This window comes from Galleria mellonella, unplaced genomic scaffold (genome assembly GCF_026898425.1).
Source record: "Galleria mellonella isolate WM207_F2 unplaced genomic scaffold, CSIRO_AGI_GalMel_v1 utg184, whole genome shotgun sequence".
In the NCBI taxonomy this organism is placed as follows: domain Eukaryota; kingdom Metazoa; phylum Arthropoda; class Insecta; order Lepidoptera; family Pyralidae; genus Galleria; species Galleria mellonella.
Window position 1 is genome coordinate 8,245,021 of NW_026442025.1, and position 20,993 is coordinate 8,266,013.

The window sequence follows — 20,993 nt, forward strand, 5'->3', positions numbered from 1 at the left end:
AGCAGGTAAATAGTCAATGGTAATATAAAAAATGTTAAAAAAAAATCGAATATATTGGAGTGCGTCTTTATTAATCCTTATTAATATTATAAATGTGAAAGTATGTTTTTTTACTTGATACTAACATCTTGCGATTTAACTGATCTACTAATCGTTATAAAATTTGAGTATTCGTAGTGAATGGAACGAAGAAGAACATAAGCTACTTAACTCTGTTATGCAAAAGAAGTCGTGAGTCAATAGTAGTAATGTCTAAATTATGTAAATACTTGGAAAAAATTTAGGTAAATTATAAATGTGATTAGATCGAATTATTTTATTTTACCCTTCTTTTCCCATGGGTGTCGTAAGAGGCAACTTAGGAAGCCTACCTTTCTACCGTGAAGCAATTGTGTTTGCATGGCTGTGTTTCAGCTTAAAGGGTGGGATATGGCGTGAATTTACAGGGTATAGAGGAATAACATGTACAAATTTACAGGGTATAGGGGAGTATCATGGGCGAAACAGTATACTCTGTTATGTCCATGGTACTGTTCATGTCTATAGGCGACGGTTACCACTTTCCATCAGGTGGGCCGTCAGCTTGTTTGCCATTCTAAGTTGTATATAGAAAAATTATGAAAATTGTAAAATGAAATGAAAATTTTATGGTCGAGGGATGGGTAGCGAGTCCCTCTTTAAATATCACTAAAGCCTACCTACAAGTTCCAACCCGCCTACCAAGCATGGCAACTGCTGACAAAATACCCCAAGGGTCTATATTCAAGTGAACAGTTAACAGCTGGTATGGTGATGATGATTTTATTTTAGCAATTCTTTCTTTCTACTACTACTGTAACAATATGGAATGGCCTTTCTCGAGACGTGTTTCCTTCATCCTATAGGATGAAGGCCTCGGATTCGTCAAATGTAGCGTGAAAAAGCATTTAGTAAGCCGGTACAGCGCGGTCAACCGTTGAGAATAAAATTATACTCTTTTCGCTTGATCATATTCATGGAACATGTCTCTGCGTTCACTCAGAATGATGAGGTCACATGTCGTACTAAAATTAAAAAAAAAAACTTAGAATGACAAACAAGTTACCAGCCCATTTTATAAAACGTCTAAACGAGAACATAGCCATAGACATGATTAGTACTATGGACTGAATATGGGGAGAGGGGATTGTTAGTAATGTAGATTACTAGTCCTATTGCTAGCAATATACCCTGTCAGGTAGACCTATCTGCGGGTCCCCCTGGAAACCATCCTGATAAATTCCAAGTGTATTCACCACGATAGGCTAACTAACCTGGCTTTACATCCTCACTTATCATCCCTCACTGATGCCCCGCCAGCGAATAGCGTTAGCGTAGGCGAGGTTGCTATTAAAACAAAAATTATGCCTTTAACATACCGTAAATTTATATTTATTTATTTATGTTTTTGTACATTCACTTACAATATAGATATTAGATATATTACTAAAATGTACCCAGAGGGACTTATTCCTTAAAGGATTTTTTTCCAGTCAACCTTGAGAACCCAAAAGAAAAAAGGATTTTGTAGGGTTTAAACAATATATAGATACACATATAAATATAAACGAATCTATGTAAACTATATAAACAAAGAATAATAATAATATTTATTCTTATTAATAAAAATAGTTACGTATTATGGAGCTACGGAACCATAGAAGATAGTTACTATATATCTGTGTGTTCTTATTATGGCCTATACGGATGTTCAGAACAAAACTGTAAAGTAAGCATTACACAAACTAATTTTATATCAATATTATTACTTACAAACTTTTTATTATTTATCTTTATTGACGGGCTGATATAATCTGGTTGCGATGTAAGTTTTTATTGCTGTTTAATAACAACTGATATTATTTCTCAGACTCTTTTAATTCAACGCAAATTAATGTCAACATAATTCCGATAAAAATGTGCCCTGTTCTCTAAATGTTATGCACAACGAAGTGATTACACTATACATAGCGGTTATGTATTTAGCGCGTTCGGTGTTATTACAAAAAAAAAAGTTTTAAAAAAGTACAATTTGTCGTATTTTGATAAGGTGAAAATACAATGAAATGATAAGCTCACCTGCACTATCGGTATACGCTGGCGGATACCATTGAATGGATAAATGATAAGAATGGAACCATGTCAGCTGATCGACTAACAATGATGGTTTCCAGGAATACCGCGTGAAGGTCGACCTGACTTTCACGCGGATATATTGATACTAATGAGAACTAACCCCCTAATTACTAGCAATCTGTTCCCTCTTCCTCCAGTTTGTGGTATTTACATTAGTTAGTACTTGTTTGTGATTTTATTATATGATTTTTTTAAAAAAGATACGATCTCTGTCTCTTCGGATTTTATAATTTTATAGTATCTATAGATTGAATTATTCTACAAATTAAGCCTGTTAAGAAAGCACTAAACCAGAAAAGTAGATGTGTTAGCTTTAATGTTAAAAACTCTCTGAGTGACATAATCTACCGAATGAAATGCAACATAAACATTAATATTTCACAAAATAAATAAGCAAGACAGCGATAGTTTTAGAAAATATCTAGTATGAAGTACCATAACTAACTTATAGAAACTGCAAAAGAAATGCATATGTTAAATTGTAAATTGTATTATGCTTTTTAACTTTGTACTAAGCTAATGCCATTATCATAATTATTGAGAGGTGACATTATCTACATACGAATAAATGTTTATATAGAAGCAACAGCTGATAAATTGGTCAGTTGCTAACGGTATTCGTAAATCTATACAACAAATTTAATATACGCTAATAATAATATATACGCTAGCAAAAATGTCTGAATTTAGTTTTGAAGGTGACGTAAACAGTCTGTCTGCAAAACAACAAGAATTTCTTCGTGAAGTACTCAAAGATCGTGGATATACTGAAGGCAAAGTGGTCATAGAAGCTGTAGGCAAAGCTGGTGATAATTATGTAGCTAGTGTAAAGAGAATTACTGTTGAAGGAAGAGACGGCAGCATATTCAAAATTATAGCTAAAATAGCTCCGACCCAAGAGATGATGCGAGTTCAAATGCAAGCATATTTATTATTCCGTAATGAGGCCGTAATGTATAGTGAAGTTCTGCCACAATTTGTAGAACTCCAAAGAGCGGAAGGTGTTCCAGTAGAAGACCAGCTGCAATACGCAGAGTGCTATGGTATATTACTAGACGAACCAGATGAAATTATTCTTTTAGAAGATCTACTAGAATCAGATTTCAGAATGCTCGATAGATTTACATCCCTTACGAATCAATGTATCAAACTCAGTCTTAAAAATTTGGCAATTCTTCATTCTTTGTCGTTGGTGACGAAAAAACAGAATCCGGACGTGTTCGAGGGCTACTATAAAAAACTTATTGATAGTTTCAAAATTATGATCGACATACCTGAATTCAAATCCTACCTAACAGCTATGGAAAACGATGCGATTGAAATTATGAACAATAGTAAATATAAAAATGCTATTCGTGGCTCCTTATCTAACATGTTAGAGTTATATGGAAAAATTATCAAAGGTGATGAGAAACTAAAATACTCAGTTATAATACAAGGAGATGGTTGGACTAATAATATAATGTTTAAATTACAGGTATGTATTAAAAATATAAATACGTTTTAAAAATATATTCCATTAGAATTAAAGATATGTAACATTCTGTCATTAGATCAGTTTACGGTTGAGCCAAAGCTGACAGTGAAAGTCTAAAATAGGAATACTGAATGGCCCTTATTCGTGAAAGCGCATCCTTTATTGCTCTGACCTCCATGACGCAGATTATCATATGTTACTTACTGTTGATGTATATTATGGCCCTTTTTTTATAAAGTATTTGCATTCAGTATACCTTGCACATATAAATTCACATAGTTTCACAGACTATTCTCGACAAAACAACTATTTATAAGTAAACTAGCGAACCGCCCCGGTTTGACACGGGTGCAATGCTGATATTAAATAGCGCCAGCTGGCCGGCATATTAAAAACCTCTAAAATTATCAGTGTTTCTCTACTATATTTTGCATGTATTTATTATACATATAAACCTTCCTCTTGAATCACTCTAACTATTAAAAAAATCGCATCAAAATTCGTTGAGTTGCTTTAATCTAACCATACATAGGAATAGACATATGGGAAGCGACTTTGTTTTATACTATGTAAATATATCATTAAACAATGATCATTTATGATGTTAATGTCTAAGACACCAAAAACGTCACTCAAAAATTTAATTTAGTGTCAAAATTTTAGCTGCCAATTTTACCATGCATGAAGTATAAAAATGTAATCGTCTTTCAGATATTTCATGTATTTATCATACATATATGTATTTAATAATCGCTGTATCGTCCCGGCTTCGAATAGGCTACCTTTTTTCCGTGGGTGTCGTAAGAGGTGACTAAGGAAACTTAGTAGTCGGAAATGGGCAGCACTGTCCATATTAAAACATCACTAAAAGTCTAACTGCATTTGCCAACCCACCTGCCAAGCACAGAAAGTACTGGCAAAACTCTCCCTTATGGGGAAGACTTATGTTTATCAGTACACAGTTGACGACTGATATGATGCCAATATTTCCTAATGTTAATTTTTAACTCAACCTATTATTTTTTTCACAGGACGAAATCCCTGTTGAAGCCATAATGATTGATTACCAAATGTCAAGAGTATCTAATCCAGTATGTGATATCCTTTACATGATTTTCAACTGCACTGATTATGAAACAAGACGTGCCCATTATCACGATTGGATCGATTACTACCATTTGCAATTGGAGGAGTCTTTATCAAACTTCGGCATAAAAGCTGACTTCATATTTTCGAGAGAACAACTCGATGCTGATTTGAAAAGATATTCAAAGTTATTCTTTGGAACATCAGTAATGATGAGTACTATGTTGATCAGAAAATCAGAAGACGCTGCAAAGTTACATGATGCGATGAAAAACTCAACAGACATGGAGAAAGTTGTGGAAAGTTTTCAAATGAAAGACTTAGACAACGATTCTCTTTCAAGATTCAGGAGGAGAATAGAAGGATTGGTAGATTCCTACCGCGATCTGGGATACATTGCATGAAATGGCAATTGTGAGTAATTAGTGGTGATATAGAGTACTAACTACATTATGTAACTATATATATATGTCAATTTACACTTTATACATTATAATGAAACAGTATTATTGATAGCGAATAATTTAGGACATAACAATATAATACTTATCTTATTTACATTTATTGACTACAAGCCGTATGTTATCTTATTTATATTCAAAGTACTATACATACAAGAACACCACTGAATATCTATTGTTGTGAAACCAAAGCCGAAGTTATTATATTAATTATTTTACTATTTTCACTGGTCTAAATATTCTAAATACGTAAAACAAACTCAAACCATTTATAACTCAAGAACGGATAGAATGATTTTAATGATCTCTGATTTGTTGGATTCGTCTCCGCTCACAGTAGCAGAATAATTATTAATATATCGTAAAAATTCAGGATAAAAGTTAATACGATATTATTTGATTGTTACGCGGTACGTAATTCGCAAGGATAGCTTGTAAAATATATTTTTAGTACTACCGTATTTGTTCAATATTTTTTTTTACTTTTTATTTATTTTTTAACGGCAAATCTTCGACTGTTTTTAAATGGTCATTTTTCTACGTAACCCTAAAAGGGGCCGTACCTATATGTATTTTAAGTTACACTTTATTAGTCAGTAATTTTAAATGTCGATATTTAAATAAACCTGTTTATTTAAAATGTATTACTTCATTTTCCTCAAATTCATCTTACAGTGTATCAAATATTGACTAATGTAAGTCAGTCAGGAATAAGTTCGCTATTGATCACTGTATATTTTCTGTTACTGTATTTATAATTCATCTTATCAGCCATTAACTGTCCATTGCTGAACATAGGTTTTGCAAGTAGTTACAAAACATGTTTAACAGGTGGGTTAACGACCGCAGTTAAATTTTGATGATATTTTAAGAGGAACGCTGCTGCTCATCCCTCGGCCAATAAGGTTCCTTAGTCGCCTCTTACGACACCCACGAAAAAGGAAGGTGTCACCCATTCTATATCGAGACTACACGGCAATATTTTTATATATTATATGAGTATAAAATTTAAAGAAAATAAAATAAACTTTTTATACTTCATTATGCAAAAATCACAATAAAATTATAAAATAACTCTATTAAAATATACGTATGTCAATCCGGTTATTTTTATATATATTCTTTACTGCATTTGTTAAAAAAAAAACGAAAAGAAATGGATGGGTACGGACACGAAAGTTGTCTACAAGACAATTAAAATATCATACGTACTTAAAAAAACATTAAAAATAAAACATAAGCGTTGAAAATTACCTGGTTAGGTACATATATATATAAATAAATACATGAATATATATAAATAAATACATGAATAATGGTCCGAATTAAAAACAAGCTACATACATCTGCTAAACAAATTGAATTTTTCTAAACTCTAACAAAGTTGTTGTTATAGTTTAGTTTCAATGAATATGTTTGCGGTCAATGACAAATCTATAAAGAAGTTATCAATTCGTGTGTATTCGAATGTTATCTCATATCTCCTTCATACACGAATGAGGGTCATCCACGTAGAACACGTTTTTAAATTTTATTATGAAATTTCTATCAAAATATGAATTAAAAAAATTATGGATTTTTTATCAAAATATAATCAAAGTAAGGTCTCTTTTTATAACATGAAAATGGGATGGTAATCCCACCTGCACTATTGGTATCCGCTAGCAGGGTTTCGGTATATGATGACATTATATAACCTATGTTGATGATAAGTGATGACGAAGTCTGCTCTTCGTGACAACTTTTACTATTTTATTCCGATTATTTATCCAATCTCGTAGACTAAAATGATTTAACACGAATAATTCTTATTCACACCATCTATACACGTGGATATAGTAAGAGGTGATTAAGGAAACTTGATGGTCGATGGATGAACAGCAGCGTCTCTTCAAACATCACTAAAGACATTACAATTGCCAACCTGCCTGCCAAGCATGGCAACTACTGGTAAAACTCCTTTATATATAGGGTCTATGTTCAAATTCAAATTCAAATTCAAAAATCATTTATTCATGTAGGACATTTTAGCCGCTTATGAACGTCAAATTTTTACATTATAATTTTATTTTTTTCCCTACCGTCCAGTTCGGTATATAGATCCAATTGAGAAGAACTGGCAAGAAACTCAATTGAATTACTTTTTTTTTTTAAAGCCAGTTTATTTACAATGTATATTTATATAGGTGTCTATGTCTAACATTAAATGAAAATGCAGTGCATGAACAACTATTGCCATGCACACTCGTCATTCAAGTAATCGTTTAGTGAGTAATAGGCTTTGCTCAGTAAATATGATTTAACAGATATTTTGAATTTATTTAAGGGTAATTCCAACATATCCTTTGGTATCTTATTGTAAATTTTTATACCTATTCCCATAAAAGACCTATTAACTTTTTCTAAACGATACTTGGGGACAGCAAGTTTGTCTTTAAATCTAGTATTAATATTATGAATATTGCTGTTTTTTGGAAATAAGTCAAGATTTTTATGAACATATAGGATATTTAAATATATAAATTGAGAAGCAACGGTGAGAATATTTGCCTCTTTGAATTTCTCTCTTAATGAGTCACGACTCTTCATACAGTAGATCGCTCGAACGGCACGTTTTTGTAATATGAATATATTCTTAATATCTGCCGCTTTTCCCCATAGTAATATTCCATAAGAGAGTAAACTATGAAAATAACTAAAATAGACTAATCTAGCAGTATCAGTATCAGTGTACTGTCTAACCTTACGCACGGCAAAAGCTGCTGAACTTAGTTTCGCTGCAAGGCTTTGAATTTGTGCACCCCATTGTGTTTTATTATCTAGTGTGATTCCTAGAAAGACAGTAGATTCTATAAATTCGAGAGTTCCCCAGTGGTCAGTTAACATTTGATAAAGCATCTATCGCCGTATAGGTCCCGGTATAGGTATAGAATAGGCCAACCCTTCTTTTTCCGTGGATGTCGTAAGACTAAAGGAACTTATGGTTTTTACCAGAGGGAGACTTTGTACAAAAGTCGATTGCTTGGGTACCTCTGTCCCATTCGTGTTTCTACTGTGAAGCAGTTGTATTTACATGCCTGTGTTTCGGTTTGAAGGGTGGGATATGTCGTGAATTTACAGGGTACAGAGGAATAACACCTAAGTCCTCAGGAATGGCAACGCATGGGGGGTATCATGGGCGAAACAGAATACTCTGTTATGTCCATGGTACTGCTCATGTCTATTGGCGACGGTTACCATTTTCCATCAGGTGGGCCGTCAGCTTGTTTGCCATTCTAAGTTGTATAAAAAAAATGGTCGAGGGATGGGCAACAGCGTCCCTCTTAAAACATCACCAAAGGTCTTACTGCGATTGGCAACTTACCTGCCAAATATGGGGGAGACCTATATATTTAGCAGTTCATAATATATGACTGGTATGGTATAGTATGACAACTATACCTTCAGAAGACGTAGATGGCTATTGCATTTTTTTTTTCATCTGGCAACATGATTTATTCAGTGTCACAAACCACTAAAATAAAATGAAGGAAAACACCAAAACGAATACGTGACAATTGTTTTCGTATGAATATTTACCAGTACGTACACGAGAGAAATTTGCAATTTTTTGCTACACGTAGTCTGTAGCCTCCCATGGGCGCAATCCTTTGATTTATATGTATTTCTCTCCTTCTTTGGCTGTTATTTCTACATTACCGGTTACGTAAATTCAAACGTTTGTAAAAAATATGATGCATCGCTCTGCTCGTTTTTTTATTTCTGTTACAAATATTCACACAAAGGGTTTATTTTCACATTAATATTTCTAACTCACTCCCCAAATCCCACGGGTCTCTTTACATTATCAGTTGACTGGCGATGAAAAAGTTTTATATAATTTAACCTGGTATTATTTTAATATATTTAAAAATATATTCACCCTGTATTAACTATATATAAATTATGTTGAATCCTTACTAATAAATGTGAAAGTGAGTTTGTTTGTTTGTTACCTTTATAGCACCTAAATCGTTCAACCAATCACTACGAAATTTAGTATACACGTTCTATATGAAATTGAGAAAAATTTAGACTATTTTTTAAAATAAAGTTTATACAGGATAGACAGCATTGCACAAGATGTCGATTCGGCGAATTATATTGAAATTATCTTTACATGGATACACACAATTATATTTATATTTAAATAAATACATAAAGCAGGTGATGCAAAATATTATGAATAGTTTAAACAGTAGAAGAAAAAAGAGGCCCAATAGAGAATAAGGAAGTAGAGAATTAAGTTTAGAAGAGAGTTGATGGAATATCTCAGTAGAGAGTATGTCTTTATCCATTTACTGTCATAATGATAAATACCCAGTGAAATGTGGCGTGATTGTAACATAATAAATTTACTATAGGTCTCGATTTTTATCTACATTTAATCATTAATTATCAAATTCACAAAAGGATACATTAAATTATACTATATACAATGCATTTACCTTTCTTAGTATAGATACGCAAATCCGTTTATTATCTGCCACTAAAGATATAATATTATACCTAATCAAACCAGATTAACCAACAAACAATATCTGTAATTACACACACAGGATTGATGTAGACTATCATAGGCTATTATTACTATAAGGGACAGTCCTTTACAGTTGAGGGGGAGAGATTGTTAGTAATAAAGACTGAGAATCCCATTGCTAGCAATATACCCAACCAGGTCGACCTCCTCGCGATTCTCCCTGGAAACTATCATGATTAATTCCAGATGAATTCATCAAGATGGGCTAACTGGCCTGTTTTCATCCTCATCGATCATCCTTCACTGGTGCCCCGCCAGCGCAACCCGTTAGTGCAGGCGGAGTTACCATTTCATTTTCATCCAATAAAAAATAAAGTCCGTTACAGTTGGGGAGAGAGATTGTTAGTAAAGGAGAGGTTAGTCCCCATTGCTATCAACATACCCCATCAGGTCAACCTTCATGCGGTTCCCCCTGAAAACCATCGTGACTAATTTATCGTTGAATTCGTCACGATGGACTAACTGACCTGCCTTTTCATCCTCACCTATCATCTCTCACTGGTGCCCCGCCAGTGTAAGTATATCGATAGAGCAGGCGGGGTCGCCATTCCATTATCATCCATTAAAAAACTCCTTTACAGTACTAATGGTAGTTTTAAAATTAAATTTAAATACACAATTAACTTATGGCAAGGGAGAGACGAACAGCAGTATTCCTCTTAAACCATCACCAAAAGTCAAATTGCAGTTGCCAACCCGCCTGCCAAGCGTGGCAACTATTGGCAAAATTTCTTTATTTAGGAAATAATATTAAGCAGTGAACAGCTAACGGCTGATACAACAACAGAATACTATTCTTCCTTTAGAAAACATATTTTCTATCCTGAGGAATTAAAAAACAACTTTTTTATATACAACTTAGTACGGCAAACAAGCTGACGGCCCACCTGATGGAAAGTGGTAACCGTCGCCTATAGACATGAGCAGTACCATGGACATAACAGAGTATACTGTTTCGCCCATGATACCCCCCATGCGTTGCCATTCCTGAGGACTCAAATGTTATGCCTCTGTACCCTGTAAATTTACGCCATATCCCACCCTTCAAACTGAAACACAGCCATGCAAACACAACTGCTTCACGGTAGAAACATGAATGGAATAGAGGTACCCAAGCAATCGACTTTTGTACAAAGTCTCCCTCTGGTATTCATACATACAACTTTAAAAAATCATCTTAAAATTCCTATCAGTACCATAAAATCTATTTAATTTTATTACATTACACCTTTTATACACATCAGTTGTACCAATCATTTGTTATTATCAACTGACATGTTGATAATATTTATTTCCAAATAAGTGTCTATACGTAGCAGTAACTGATAAATGTGTCAATTACAAAGTACCCATTTGTGAGACTATTCGTGTGCTGTAAAGGGAAATAATAATATAATATAAAAACAAATTAAGTTCTACACAATGACTAAATTTAGTTTTGAAGGTGAAATTAATAGTCTATCGATACGACAACAAGAGTTTCTTTGTGATGTGCTTCATAATCGTGGATATACTAACAGCAAAGTACTTATAGAAACAGTAGGCAAAGCTGGTGACAACTATATAGCCAATGTAAAAAGAATTATTGTTAAAGGAGATGATGGCAATACATTTAATATTATAGCTAAAATAGCTCCGTCTCAAGAAATAGTACGTGCACAACTACAAGCACAAGTATTGTTTCGTAATGAGGGTATAATGTACAGTGAGGTTTTACCAGCATTAGTGGAACTGCAGAAAGACGAAGGTATACCGGTAAAAGATCAACTACGATACGCTGAATGTTACGGCGTATTATTAGAAGAACCAGATGAAATTATTCTTCTAGAAGACCTAGTAGAATCCGATTTTAACATACTTGATAGATTCACGTCTCTTTCAAACGAATGCATTAAACTAAATCTTAAAAATTTAGCAACTCTTCATTCCTTATCAATAGTGTTGAGAAAACAGAAACCGGATCTATTTGAAGATATTAGACAAAAACTTGTTGATTGTTATGTTAATATGACTGAAGTTCCGGAATTTAAATTGTATATAGAAGCCATAGAGAATGATGCTATTGAAGTTTTAACGAATGAAAAATATATAAGTGCTGTTCGCGGCTCTTTAACTAAATCAGGGGAGCTATATAAAAAGCTTACTAAAGATGAGATAAGACTAAAATATTCCGTGGTATTACAAGGTGATGGCTGGACCAACAATATAATGTTTAAATTAAAGGTAAGCAATATTTTATATAAAGTATTTAAAGTTTATTTAGCTGTAAAATTTTAATATTATATTATATTAAAATTTAACAATATCTTCTCAGCTTGTCTATTGTCTTGATAAGATAGACTATCATCATCATATCAGCCGTTATCTATCCACTGCTAACATAGGCCTCTTCTGTAGACTGTCATAAGAAACTGGACAATTCCTTAAGACAGTTTAGGAAGATTTTGCCAGTAGTTAGTATGCTTGGCAGACGGATTGTTAACCGTAGGTTGGCTTTTGGTGATGTTTTAATAGGGAAGCCTCTTAATTCTATTTGCATAACCTACTAATTAGTTTTTAAAAATATTACAACTAGTAAATAAACTGATATTAAGAAAATAGCTTTATCGATAAATAGTCTACAATATACTTTTATCGACAATGGGAACTTTTTTGAGTAAATTTAATTTTTTTCATTGTGTACCTTCTATTTTTAGAACAGTTTCTTGTCTAATCGGTAAAGGTGTGGTTTTATCGATTTAATTTTGTTCATAATCACCATATAATCAACTAATTTCCAAATAATTATCTTTGCACTAAATTCCTATATGTATGTATGCTACATACATATTTAGTAGTTTTGAATCATTCCAGTTTTATCTAAATCTAGGTAATATAATTTATTGATCTATCACCAGTCAAATTGTTGTAACTTGACGTAACAGCAATTTTGTAGCGAATTATATGATTTGGGGATATAAGCATTTTTTTGACTAAAAACTAAAATTCCCTATAAATATTACCTAAAAAAAACAACATATTAAATTTGTAGAACTTTTTTTTTATACAACTTAGAATGGCAAACAAGCTGACGGTCCACCTGATGGAAAGTGATAACCGTCGCCTATAGACATGAGCAGTACCATGGACATAACAGAGTATACTGTTTCGCCCATGATACCCCCCATGCGTTGCCATTCCTGAGAACTCACGTGTTATTCCTCCGTACCTAGTAAATTCACGCCATATCCCACCCTTCAAACCGAAACACAGCCGTGCAAACACAACCGCTTCACGGTTGAAACACGAATGGGACAGAGGTACCCAAGCAATCGACTTTTGTACAAAGTCTCCCTCTGGTAAAACATTTTCTTAATATATTAATTCAGCCATTTGACGATGATGTTCTCTAATTTCTATTTCTAAGAAGAAATTGGTTTAATATAAATAAAATAAAAATAATTATTATATTTTTCCACAGGATGAAATACCCGTTGAAGCCATAATGATTGATTACCAGCTATCAAGAGTATCTAATCCGGTATGTGATGTTCTTTACATGATTTTCAATTGCACTGATTATGAAACAAGACGTGCCCATTATCACGATTGGATCGATTACTACCATTTGCAATTGGAGAAGTCCTTATCTAACTTCGGCATAAAAGCAGACTTCATATTTTCAAGAGACCAACTCGATGCTGACTTGAAGCGATACTCAAAATTATTCTTTGCAAATGCAATAATGTTGAGTGCAGTGTTGATCAGAAAATCAGAAGACGCCGCTAAAGCAAAGGAAGCAATGGAAAACTCCGATAAAGTTGATATAGGAACAGTTCTAGAGAGTTTTCAAATGAAAAATTTGGATCAAGATTCAGTTTCAAAATTCAAGAGTAGAATAGAAGGCGTGATAGATTCCTTCCGTGACCTGGGTTATATTGCCTAAAATGGCTGTCACGAAAGTATTATAATATTAATATATAGAGTTACAGTATTAATATAGTAGTATTAATTAATATACACGTAAATGATATTGTTTATATATACTATACTGTTTGTGTTGTAACTAGTACTACAACAAACAACCCATTTAATGAACATTACGACACACATATACCTATACCTACGTATATAGTTATTAAAATAGGTTAGTTTGTAATTATGTATCAGTAAATATTCTATTTATAAATCTGTTATTTTATAGTATCTATTTTATACTATCTTGTTGTTTATTAAATTTTTCTCTGTAATTCGCACCATTTATCAAATAAATTAGTTTTTTCCCCTTTTTTTTTACGCTGGTCAACCTCCGTGGTTCCCCCTGGAAACCATCGTAGTTAATTCTTGTAAAGTCGTCATGATAATCCAACTGACCGGCTTTTATCCTCACCTATCATGTCTCACTAATTCCCTGCAAGCATATACCAGTAACTCAAAAAACATCGCCTCGCTTTGCAATGGTTGCAGGTTCGATTCCTGCATAAAGCAAACAATGATGAACAGCGAATCACGCGGTAATATATAATATATATATATATATATATATATATATATATATATATATATATATATATATATATATATATATATATACGCGGACTACCAGTTCTATTCCTAGCAATATACCCTATCAGGTTTCCTCCTGGAAACCATCGTGCTGAATTCCTGGTGTATTCTTCACGGTAGGCTAACAGACCTGTCTTTTCATCTTCACCTATCATCCTTTACTGGTGCCCCGCCCGCGTATATCGTTGGCGCAGGCGGGGTTACCATTCCATTATTATCCGTAAAAAAAGTTATATATGTATATATATTAAATATGTATATAACTTTATTGTACAGTAAAGTCTTAAATTGTTGTACGACTTAAAAATGTAACTATTAAGTATTTCTTGCACCCAATGTACTAGCTCTGATTAATTTGGAAATTGTTAACATATGGCGTGGTGTTGATTATTATTTATTAAATTTATTATATTATTATTCTTTGTTTCAATGCATAAATATTATAAGCAACACTGTAAATTTAAATATTGATATGACATAAATCTTACGTGATGCAATATTTACCATTATCTAAGATGTAATTAAACGTATTTGCATGTTTTATCAATATTGATTTAAATAAGTAGGTAAGTATATAAGAAGAGATATGTACTAAATAGTTTTCAGAACAAGTTTGTTTTTGCCATGGCTTTTGAATTTGTAGGTGATAGTGATCTTAGTGTACCGCAAAAACAATTTTTATCTGAATTACTTCAGAAATATGGATTTGACAAAAACAAAATATTAATAGAAACAGTTGGAAAATCTGGCGATAACTACATATCTAATGTTAAAAGAGTAATTGTTGAAAGAAACAGCAATAAATCAACTAAATTTATAATAAAAATAGCACCAACAAATGACTTTACCAGAGATTTAACGGCGGCAAATGCAATATTCCAAAATGAACAAATTATTTACGAAGAACTTTTGCCTATATTTCATAAAATGCAAATAGAAGCCAGAGTGCCAAAGGAGGAACTAATTAAATTTGCAAAATTCCATGGAGCTTATTTAAAAGCGCCACATGAAATTATTATACTAGAGGACCTACAAGAATCCGGTTATGTCATGCTCGATAGGCTTAAGTTTATTACAAATGATACAGTAAAACTGATACTGGAAGATTTCGCTACTTTTCATTCTATGTCATATGTCTTGAAACATAAACAACTTAAAATATTCGAAAACTTAAAATCAAGACTTTTTAATTTTTTGGCTCATACGTATAAAAAAGATTTTTGGAAAAAAGTACTTATAATATTAGAAAATGATGTAATAAATGTATTTGAAAGTAATAAATACAAAAATGTTATTAAAGGGTCACTTACTGATATGTATGAAAAATTAATGGAAGTACATGCCAGCGAAAACACAAAGGCATTTTCTATTATAGAACAAGGAGATGCGTGGACCAATAATATCTTATTCAAAATTAAGGTAAAAATTCAATATTTCCACAGATATTTTTAACAATCTTTAAAAAATAAAAAGATTCTCAATTCAACTGTTTCTTCTATTTTTTGTATATTATCTTCACAGATTGTAAACGGATTTTAAGCTTATTTTTCATTGAAACACTTACTTTTATGACTGTACAATTATCAAAATTATATTCATTTGTACTAACTAAAATGGAAAATAAAGTAACCTGGAATCTATTATGTTTAAGCATAAATACTACAATGATGATTAATATAAATACCATTTACCTACTGCATTTCTTATGCGTCATCTATCGTATATTATCTTAATCTTCAACACAATAAAGCAGGAATTGGTAATACACTAATTATTTAGGTTAAGTCTTCCAAAACTCTATTATCAATACATATATGTACCTATATTAGTCTTCTTTTATTTTTGTAGGATCAAAAGCCCATGGAATGTATTCTAATCGACTACCAATTATCTAAAGAAAGTGTACCTGTTAGTGATCTTCTATACATGATCTTTAACTGCACAGATTATGCAACCAGACAAAAACATTACCATGAATGGATCAACTACTATTACTCACAACTGGACAAGTCTTTAAATTACTTTAAACTTAAAGCCAATGATGTGTATCCAAGATATCGTCTCGAAATAGATTTAAAAAGATATGCAAAAGCTTTTTTAGGTATAATAATCATTATTTCATCTTTTATTCTAAGAACTCCAGAAGAGGCAAAAGCTGCTACTGCTATAAAAAGTGATGACATCGATGATATAGTTCAGAATTTCAGAGTGACAACTTTAAGCGCTGAATCTATTGCATTATTCAAAGCTAAAATTGGTGGTCTAATAGACAGTTATTATGACTTCGGATATTTATAATTAAGTTCATTAACTCAACTTTAATAATGGGGCACCTTCAATGAGTTATTTTAGTCATAGAAGGTGGCCTTACTTGGTTCTTGTCTTATTTAATTTCTTTTTAGTATAACATGCTTTTATATTTGAATTTATTTACACGTATATACAAGACTACTTCACATTTACACACATTTTAGTCACCATACCTATAGGTACTGTGACTATAATGAGCATTAAGTTCTTTTAATATGTATCATGCAATGTGAAATAAACAAGTAAATATGGTCAGACCAATCGACACAAGCAGCATCCGTTCACGAGTATAACGGATGTGCCATTTCCATTGCGCTCAATTAAGTTTTAAGAAGTGCACCGACACGGCCCACCATATTACCAGTAGTTTGGACCCTACGGTAAACATGAATTGCTTCAAGTTACATAATATAAATTTCACAGATAATGTAATACTAGATGATTTCCAGCAACTACGCCCCTGCCAACTTCGGTGAACCTTTCTTTTTCTTCGAGTACTCAGAAATATAAGAACAAGAATTTTAAAAAATGCTTTCTGGGAACATAAACATTTCTAAAGACTTAAAGCCGAAAAAGTTCAACGAATTTCGACAGAAACCACATTTGTTCAAAGTCACTCAGTTAAATATACTTTGTTTCGGAATAGCAGCATTAGTAATAATAACTCTTTAATAAAATTGTCTCAAGTAATCTATCAGGCGCTCAAGTAATTCACATAATTAACATTGTAATTATATATGATAATTTCAAGAACATGTTTCTGTAATCACATTTTAGCATAATTAACATCGATGTAAATTGTTTCGGAACGACACGCAAGCAGTGACTTGTCATCAGTAAAATTGTCTAAGACAAATCAGGCGAGAAATTACTTTCTAAAATCAATATTATAAAGTAAATAAATGTATAGATAGTATCTATTTACATTTTGGTTGTCTACATCTATTTACATAATGGCAGTTAATATAGTGAAGTGTAAGTTGTGCAAGATTGCTATAAACGTATTATATAAATTCATATTTATATTTAATAAAATGCTTGTGAAAGATGAAGATACATTAATTAGAATATGTGAAGCAGCTTTTAAATCAAAATACACCAGATAACCAAAAATGTTGTTCACATCCATACAAATGAACACAAGAAAAAAGTATAAAAAGTACCGAAAATATTTAGAAATTAGTTCACTTTTATTAAAGCTTACGAATGCTTCGGATTCAGAACATCTAATATTTGTAGCGAAAAAAATGCACAAGTTGCTCCCTATAACCTTTGACCACGTAGATGTGACGCAATATTGAGGGATATTTAACTACTTCAAATTGTTTTCACTAAAAATTACAGAAGACACTAAAACGATATTCTATGAAAAAACCTTTTGATTTCATCGATCAAATAAGAGGAGGGTCGTCTTAAACCTGAGCAGCTGTAATTATGAAAATAGTGATCTTCAACATATTCAAATCATGCTATGGATCCTGTATGTGACAGCAGCAATATTTCTCCAGTTCCGATGCTCTGGATGTATGGATGCTCAGTTTCATATAACCCACGTAAGGAAGCCCATACCGTGGTTTAACTCCAAGTGTGAACTAAAGGCTAACGGTGGCTCAGTCACTCTTACACAAAAGAGCAAACTGATGGCAATAATGATTTTATCGACATCATACAGTGGGGCCTGCACTGAAATTGTAAGCATTGATAAGAGGTCATGTGCACAGGTTAATTGTTCCCATACAATCGAACCTGTACTCGAAAGTAACACGAACGACGAATTAAATTACATGAAGCAACGTGTAAACAAAGAACAAATTTCGAGAACTACTATAGCAAGACATATTATATAAGCGGATGGCGAATGAAAACAAAATGTAGTGGTTGATGAGGAATACCGTCGAAAAACGGTAAAAGAATAAATTTGTGAGTAATACAAAAAAAAACAAGTTGTGATAAGAACCCAAAATTAGAAGTAATGGATAATAAAGTTCCTTCGTTTACGAGTATTTTCATTGTATATACAGAAACAAGTAAACGTAATATTGTGGAATATATACAAAATTAAACGCAGAAATTAGGAAAAAAAATTCAAAAATACATCGTGAGTATATATCTTTTAAATTATATGTATCTATGAGTATAAACATAATAATTATATTTTTAAAAGGTGATGCATGGCCAGAAATTATATGTACTAGACTTTTATTATGTTTAAAAAAACAAAAATAGAATCTGTTAATAAAATCGTAATTTAAAACAAAAATAGATTTGTATAACATAAATTTGATTAAATAATTAAGATTTAACTGTAATAATTTTACGTAGTATTTGATGCTAAAAAAATATTACTAACAATAATTTATACTCGTAAGACAAGTTATTACTAACAAGGGGACCGTAGTTGTCAGCAAAAAACGTTTATTATTATTATTAAATCGTCTATAATTATTTCAGGTTACTTGTTAACTCCATTTTATTGCATCAAATATATCTTTACCCAACATGCTCAAAAAGTAATTTACTTGTGATTTTTTTTATTTAAAACCAGCAGCAAATTCAACTAGTTATGGCTTGCTAATCATCGCTGACAGCAAATTTATTCTCACACCATAGAACCTAAATGAGCTTATACAGTGCTATGGGCATTGTGTGCGAACAGACAGTGAGACAATTTTTATTGTAGTGTGTCATCAAAACCATCTTATTGTCAGTATATAAAATAAATATTTATTTATTAATATTTTATAAAGGTTAACATAAAGATAAACAAACAACTAAATAAAAGGTTACAAGATTGACTGGTAGGCAATGCCTCAGTCTTTAGCCGCCTTTTGTAGCATATTTTCATTTGGTCAATAAAGTTGTTTAAAAAATAATTAATAAGCTCAGTTTACTAGCAATATTTAAAGTAATCTAATTCAATAATACAAATGGTTTTTATTACATCATATTTGTTAATTTGTAATAAAGTGACGCCATATTGCATGACATAACAAAATATATTATATGTATTTGATATTTTTGTGTATTACATGTTTTTGTATTTTATGCACGAAAATTATTAATTCACTCTTGCGCCACTTGCCCTTTTCTATCTGTTCTCCTTTAACTAAATGTTGTCTGTAAGAGATTGCCCTAGCGATAAGACCGCCTTTTGTACCTTTATGTGTATATTTCAATCTGTATTTATGTTACTGTATTTCATTTGAATTATTCACTTGTCATTGTATATTTTTATTTATGGTGCAATAAAGAGATAAATAAATAAATATTAATGTGAGATATTTATCTGTTATCTCTGACATGACTGATAATTACTATCAGAACTAATTCAATATATAGAAGACTTGTTGCAGTGGATTTGCCATTATTGTTCAAACCCTAAAGTACAATGGCATCTCTTCAACTCGAAGGAGATGTAGATAGTCTCAGTTCACTCCAACAACAGTTCCTTCGCAATATGCTCGATAAACGTGGCTTTAAAAATAACAAAGTTATTATAAAAACTCTCGGCAAAGCTGGTGATAACTACATGTCAAATGTGAAAAGGATAACAGTTAAAAATGAAAATGGAGAGCATCTAAAAATAGTTGTAAAATTGGCATCAACAGTAGAATTTACTCGAGCTGCCATGTGTCTTCAAGAATCATTTGAGAATGAACGAGTGGTTTATGAACTTTTACTGCCCAAATTTCGTAAGCTGCAGAATGAAGCAAAAGTGCCCAAAGAAGACTTATTTCGCTTCCCTGAATATTATGGTGCCTGTTACATATATTAAGAGTACGTGACCTAAGACCATGTGTCAGCCTACGACCTAATCATTATAATATTTGACATTCCTATTTGTATATTTGTATTTGTCCATTTGATTGATTCGAAATCATTATATTGTTTAATATTCATATTTGTATATTTGTCTATCTCATCCAAGTTTCCATTAGTAAGTTATTATCTCTATTTGTTGTCACTCTTTCAATGGAAGTATTTGACTATTGTAATTGTAAATAGTAATTAAGATATCTCTACTATATATATGGACGATTTGTAATAATAAAGACAGTTCAATTCAGAATACTCTACGAGTCTAGTCATTTCAAAAACACCAACTGTGTTAAAACCCTGCCCCATAACAATTTTGGCGCAGTCGGTAGGATCCGTCGCGTAATAGTGCAAGTCGAACTTAACGTCTGGGACTCGGACAAACATCGCCAACAATCCTAGGACGGTGCCTGAAGGGCTTTGAATAGTTCGCCGAATCTATACTCTGCAATGCGTATCCTGTTGCTGTTATTGGGGTAAGTGGTCAACACATGTTGCTCTGTTTCCTTTCTCTGTTTCCTTTTCATAAATCTTTTTCGCCTAAATCATAAAATAATTTTATTAT

The 20,993-nt window shown here is 32.1% G+C and overlaps 2 protein-coding genes across 2 annotated transcripts; both read left to right on the forward strand.

Annotated features, from left to right (window-relative positions):
- Positions 1 to 2,740: 2,740 nt before the first annotated feature.
- Positions 2,741 to 9,157, forward strand: LOC113512082 (uncharacterized). The gene is made up of 2 exons (XM_026895855.3): positions 2,741 to 3,631; positions 4,663 to 9,157. Exons 1-2 carry the CDS (start codon positions 2,831 to 2,833, stop codon positions 5,119 to 5,121), a joined length of 1,260 nt encoding a protein of 419 aa, XP_026751656.1. The 5' UTR covers positions 2,741 to 2,830; the 3' UTR covers positions 5,122 to 9,157.
- A 1,920-nt stretch (positions 9,158 to 11,077) lies between these two features.
- LOC113512029 (uncharacterized) lies at positions 11,078 to 14,127 on the forward strand. The gene is made up of 2 exons (XM_026895784.3): positions 11,078 to 11,980; positions 13,218 to 14,127. The coding sequence occupies exons 1-2, from the start codon at positions 11,180 to 11,182 to the stop codon at positions 13,680 to 13,682; spliced, it is 1,266 nt and encodes a 421-aa protein (XP_026751585.1). The 5' UTR covers positions 11,078 to 11,179; the 3' UTR covers positions 13,683 to 14,127.
- Positions 14,128 to 20,993: the final 6,866 nt, after the last annotated feature.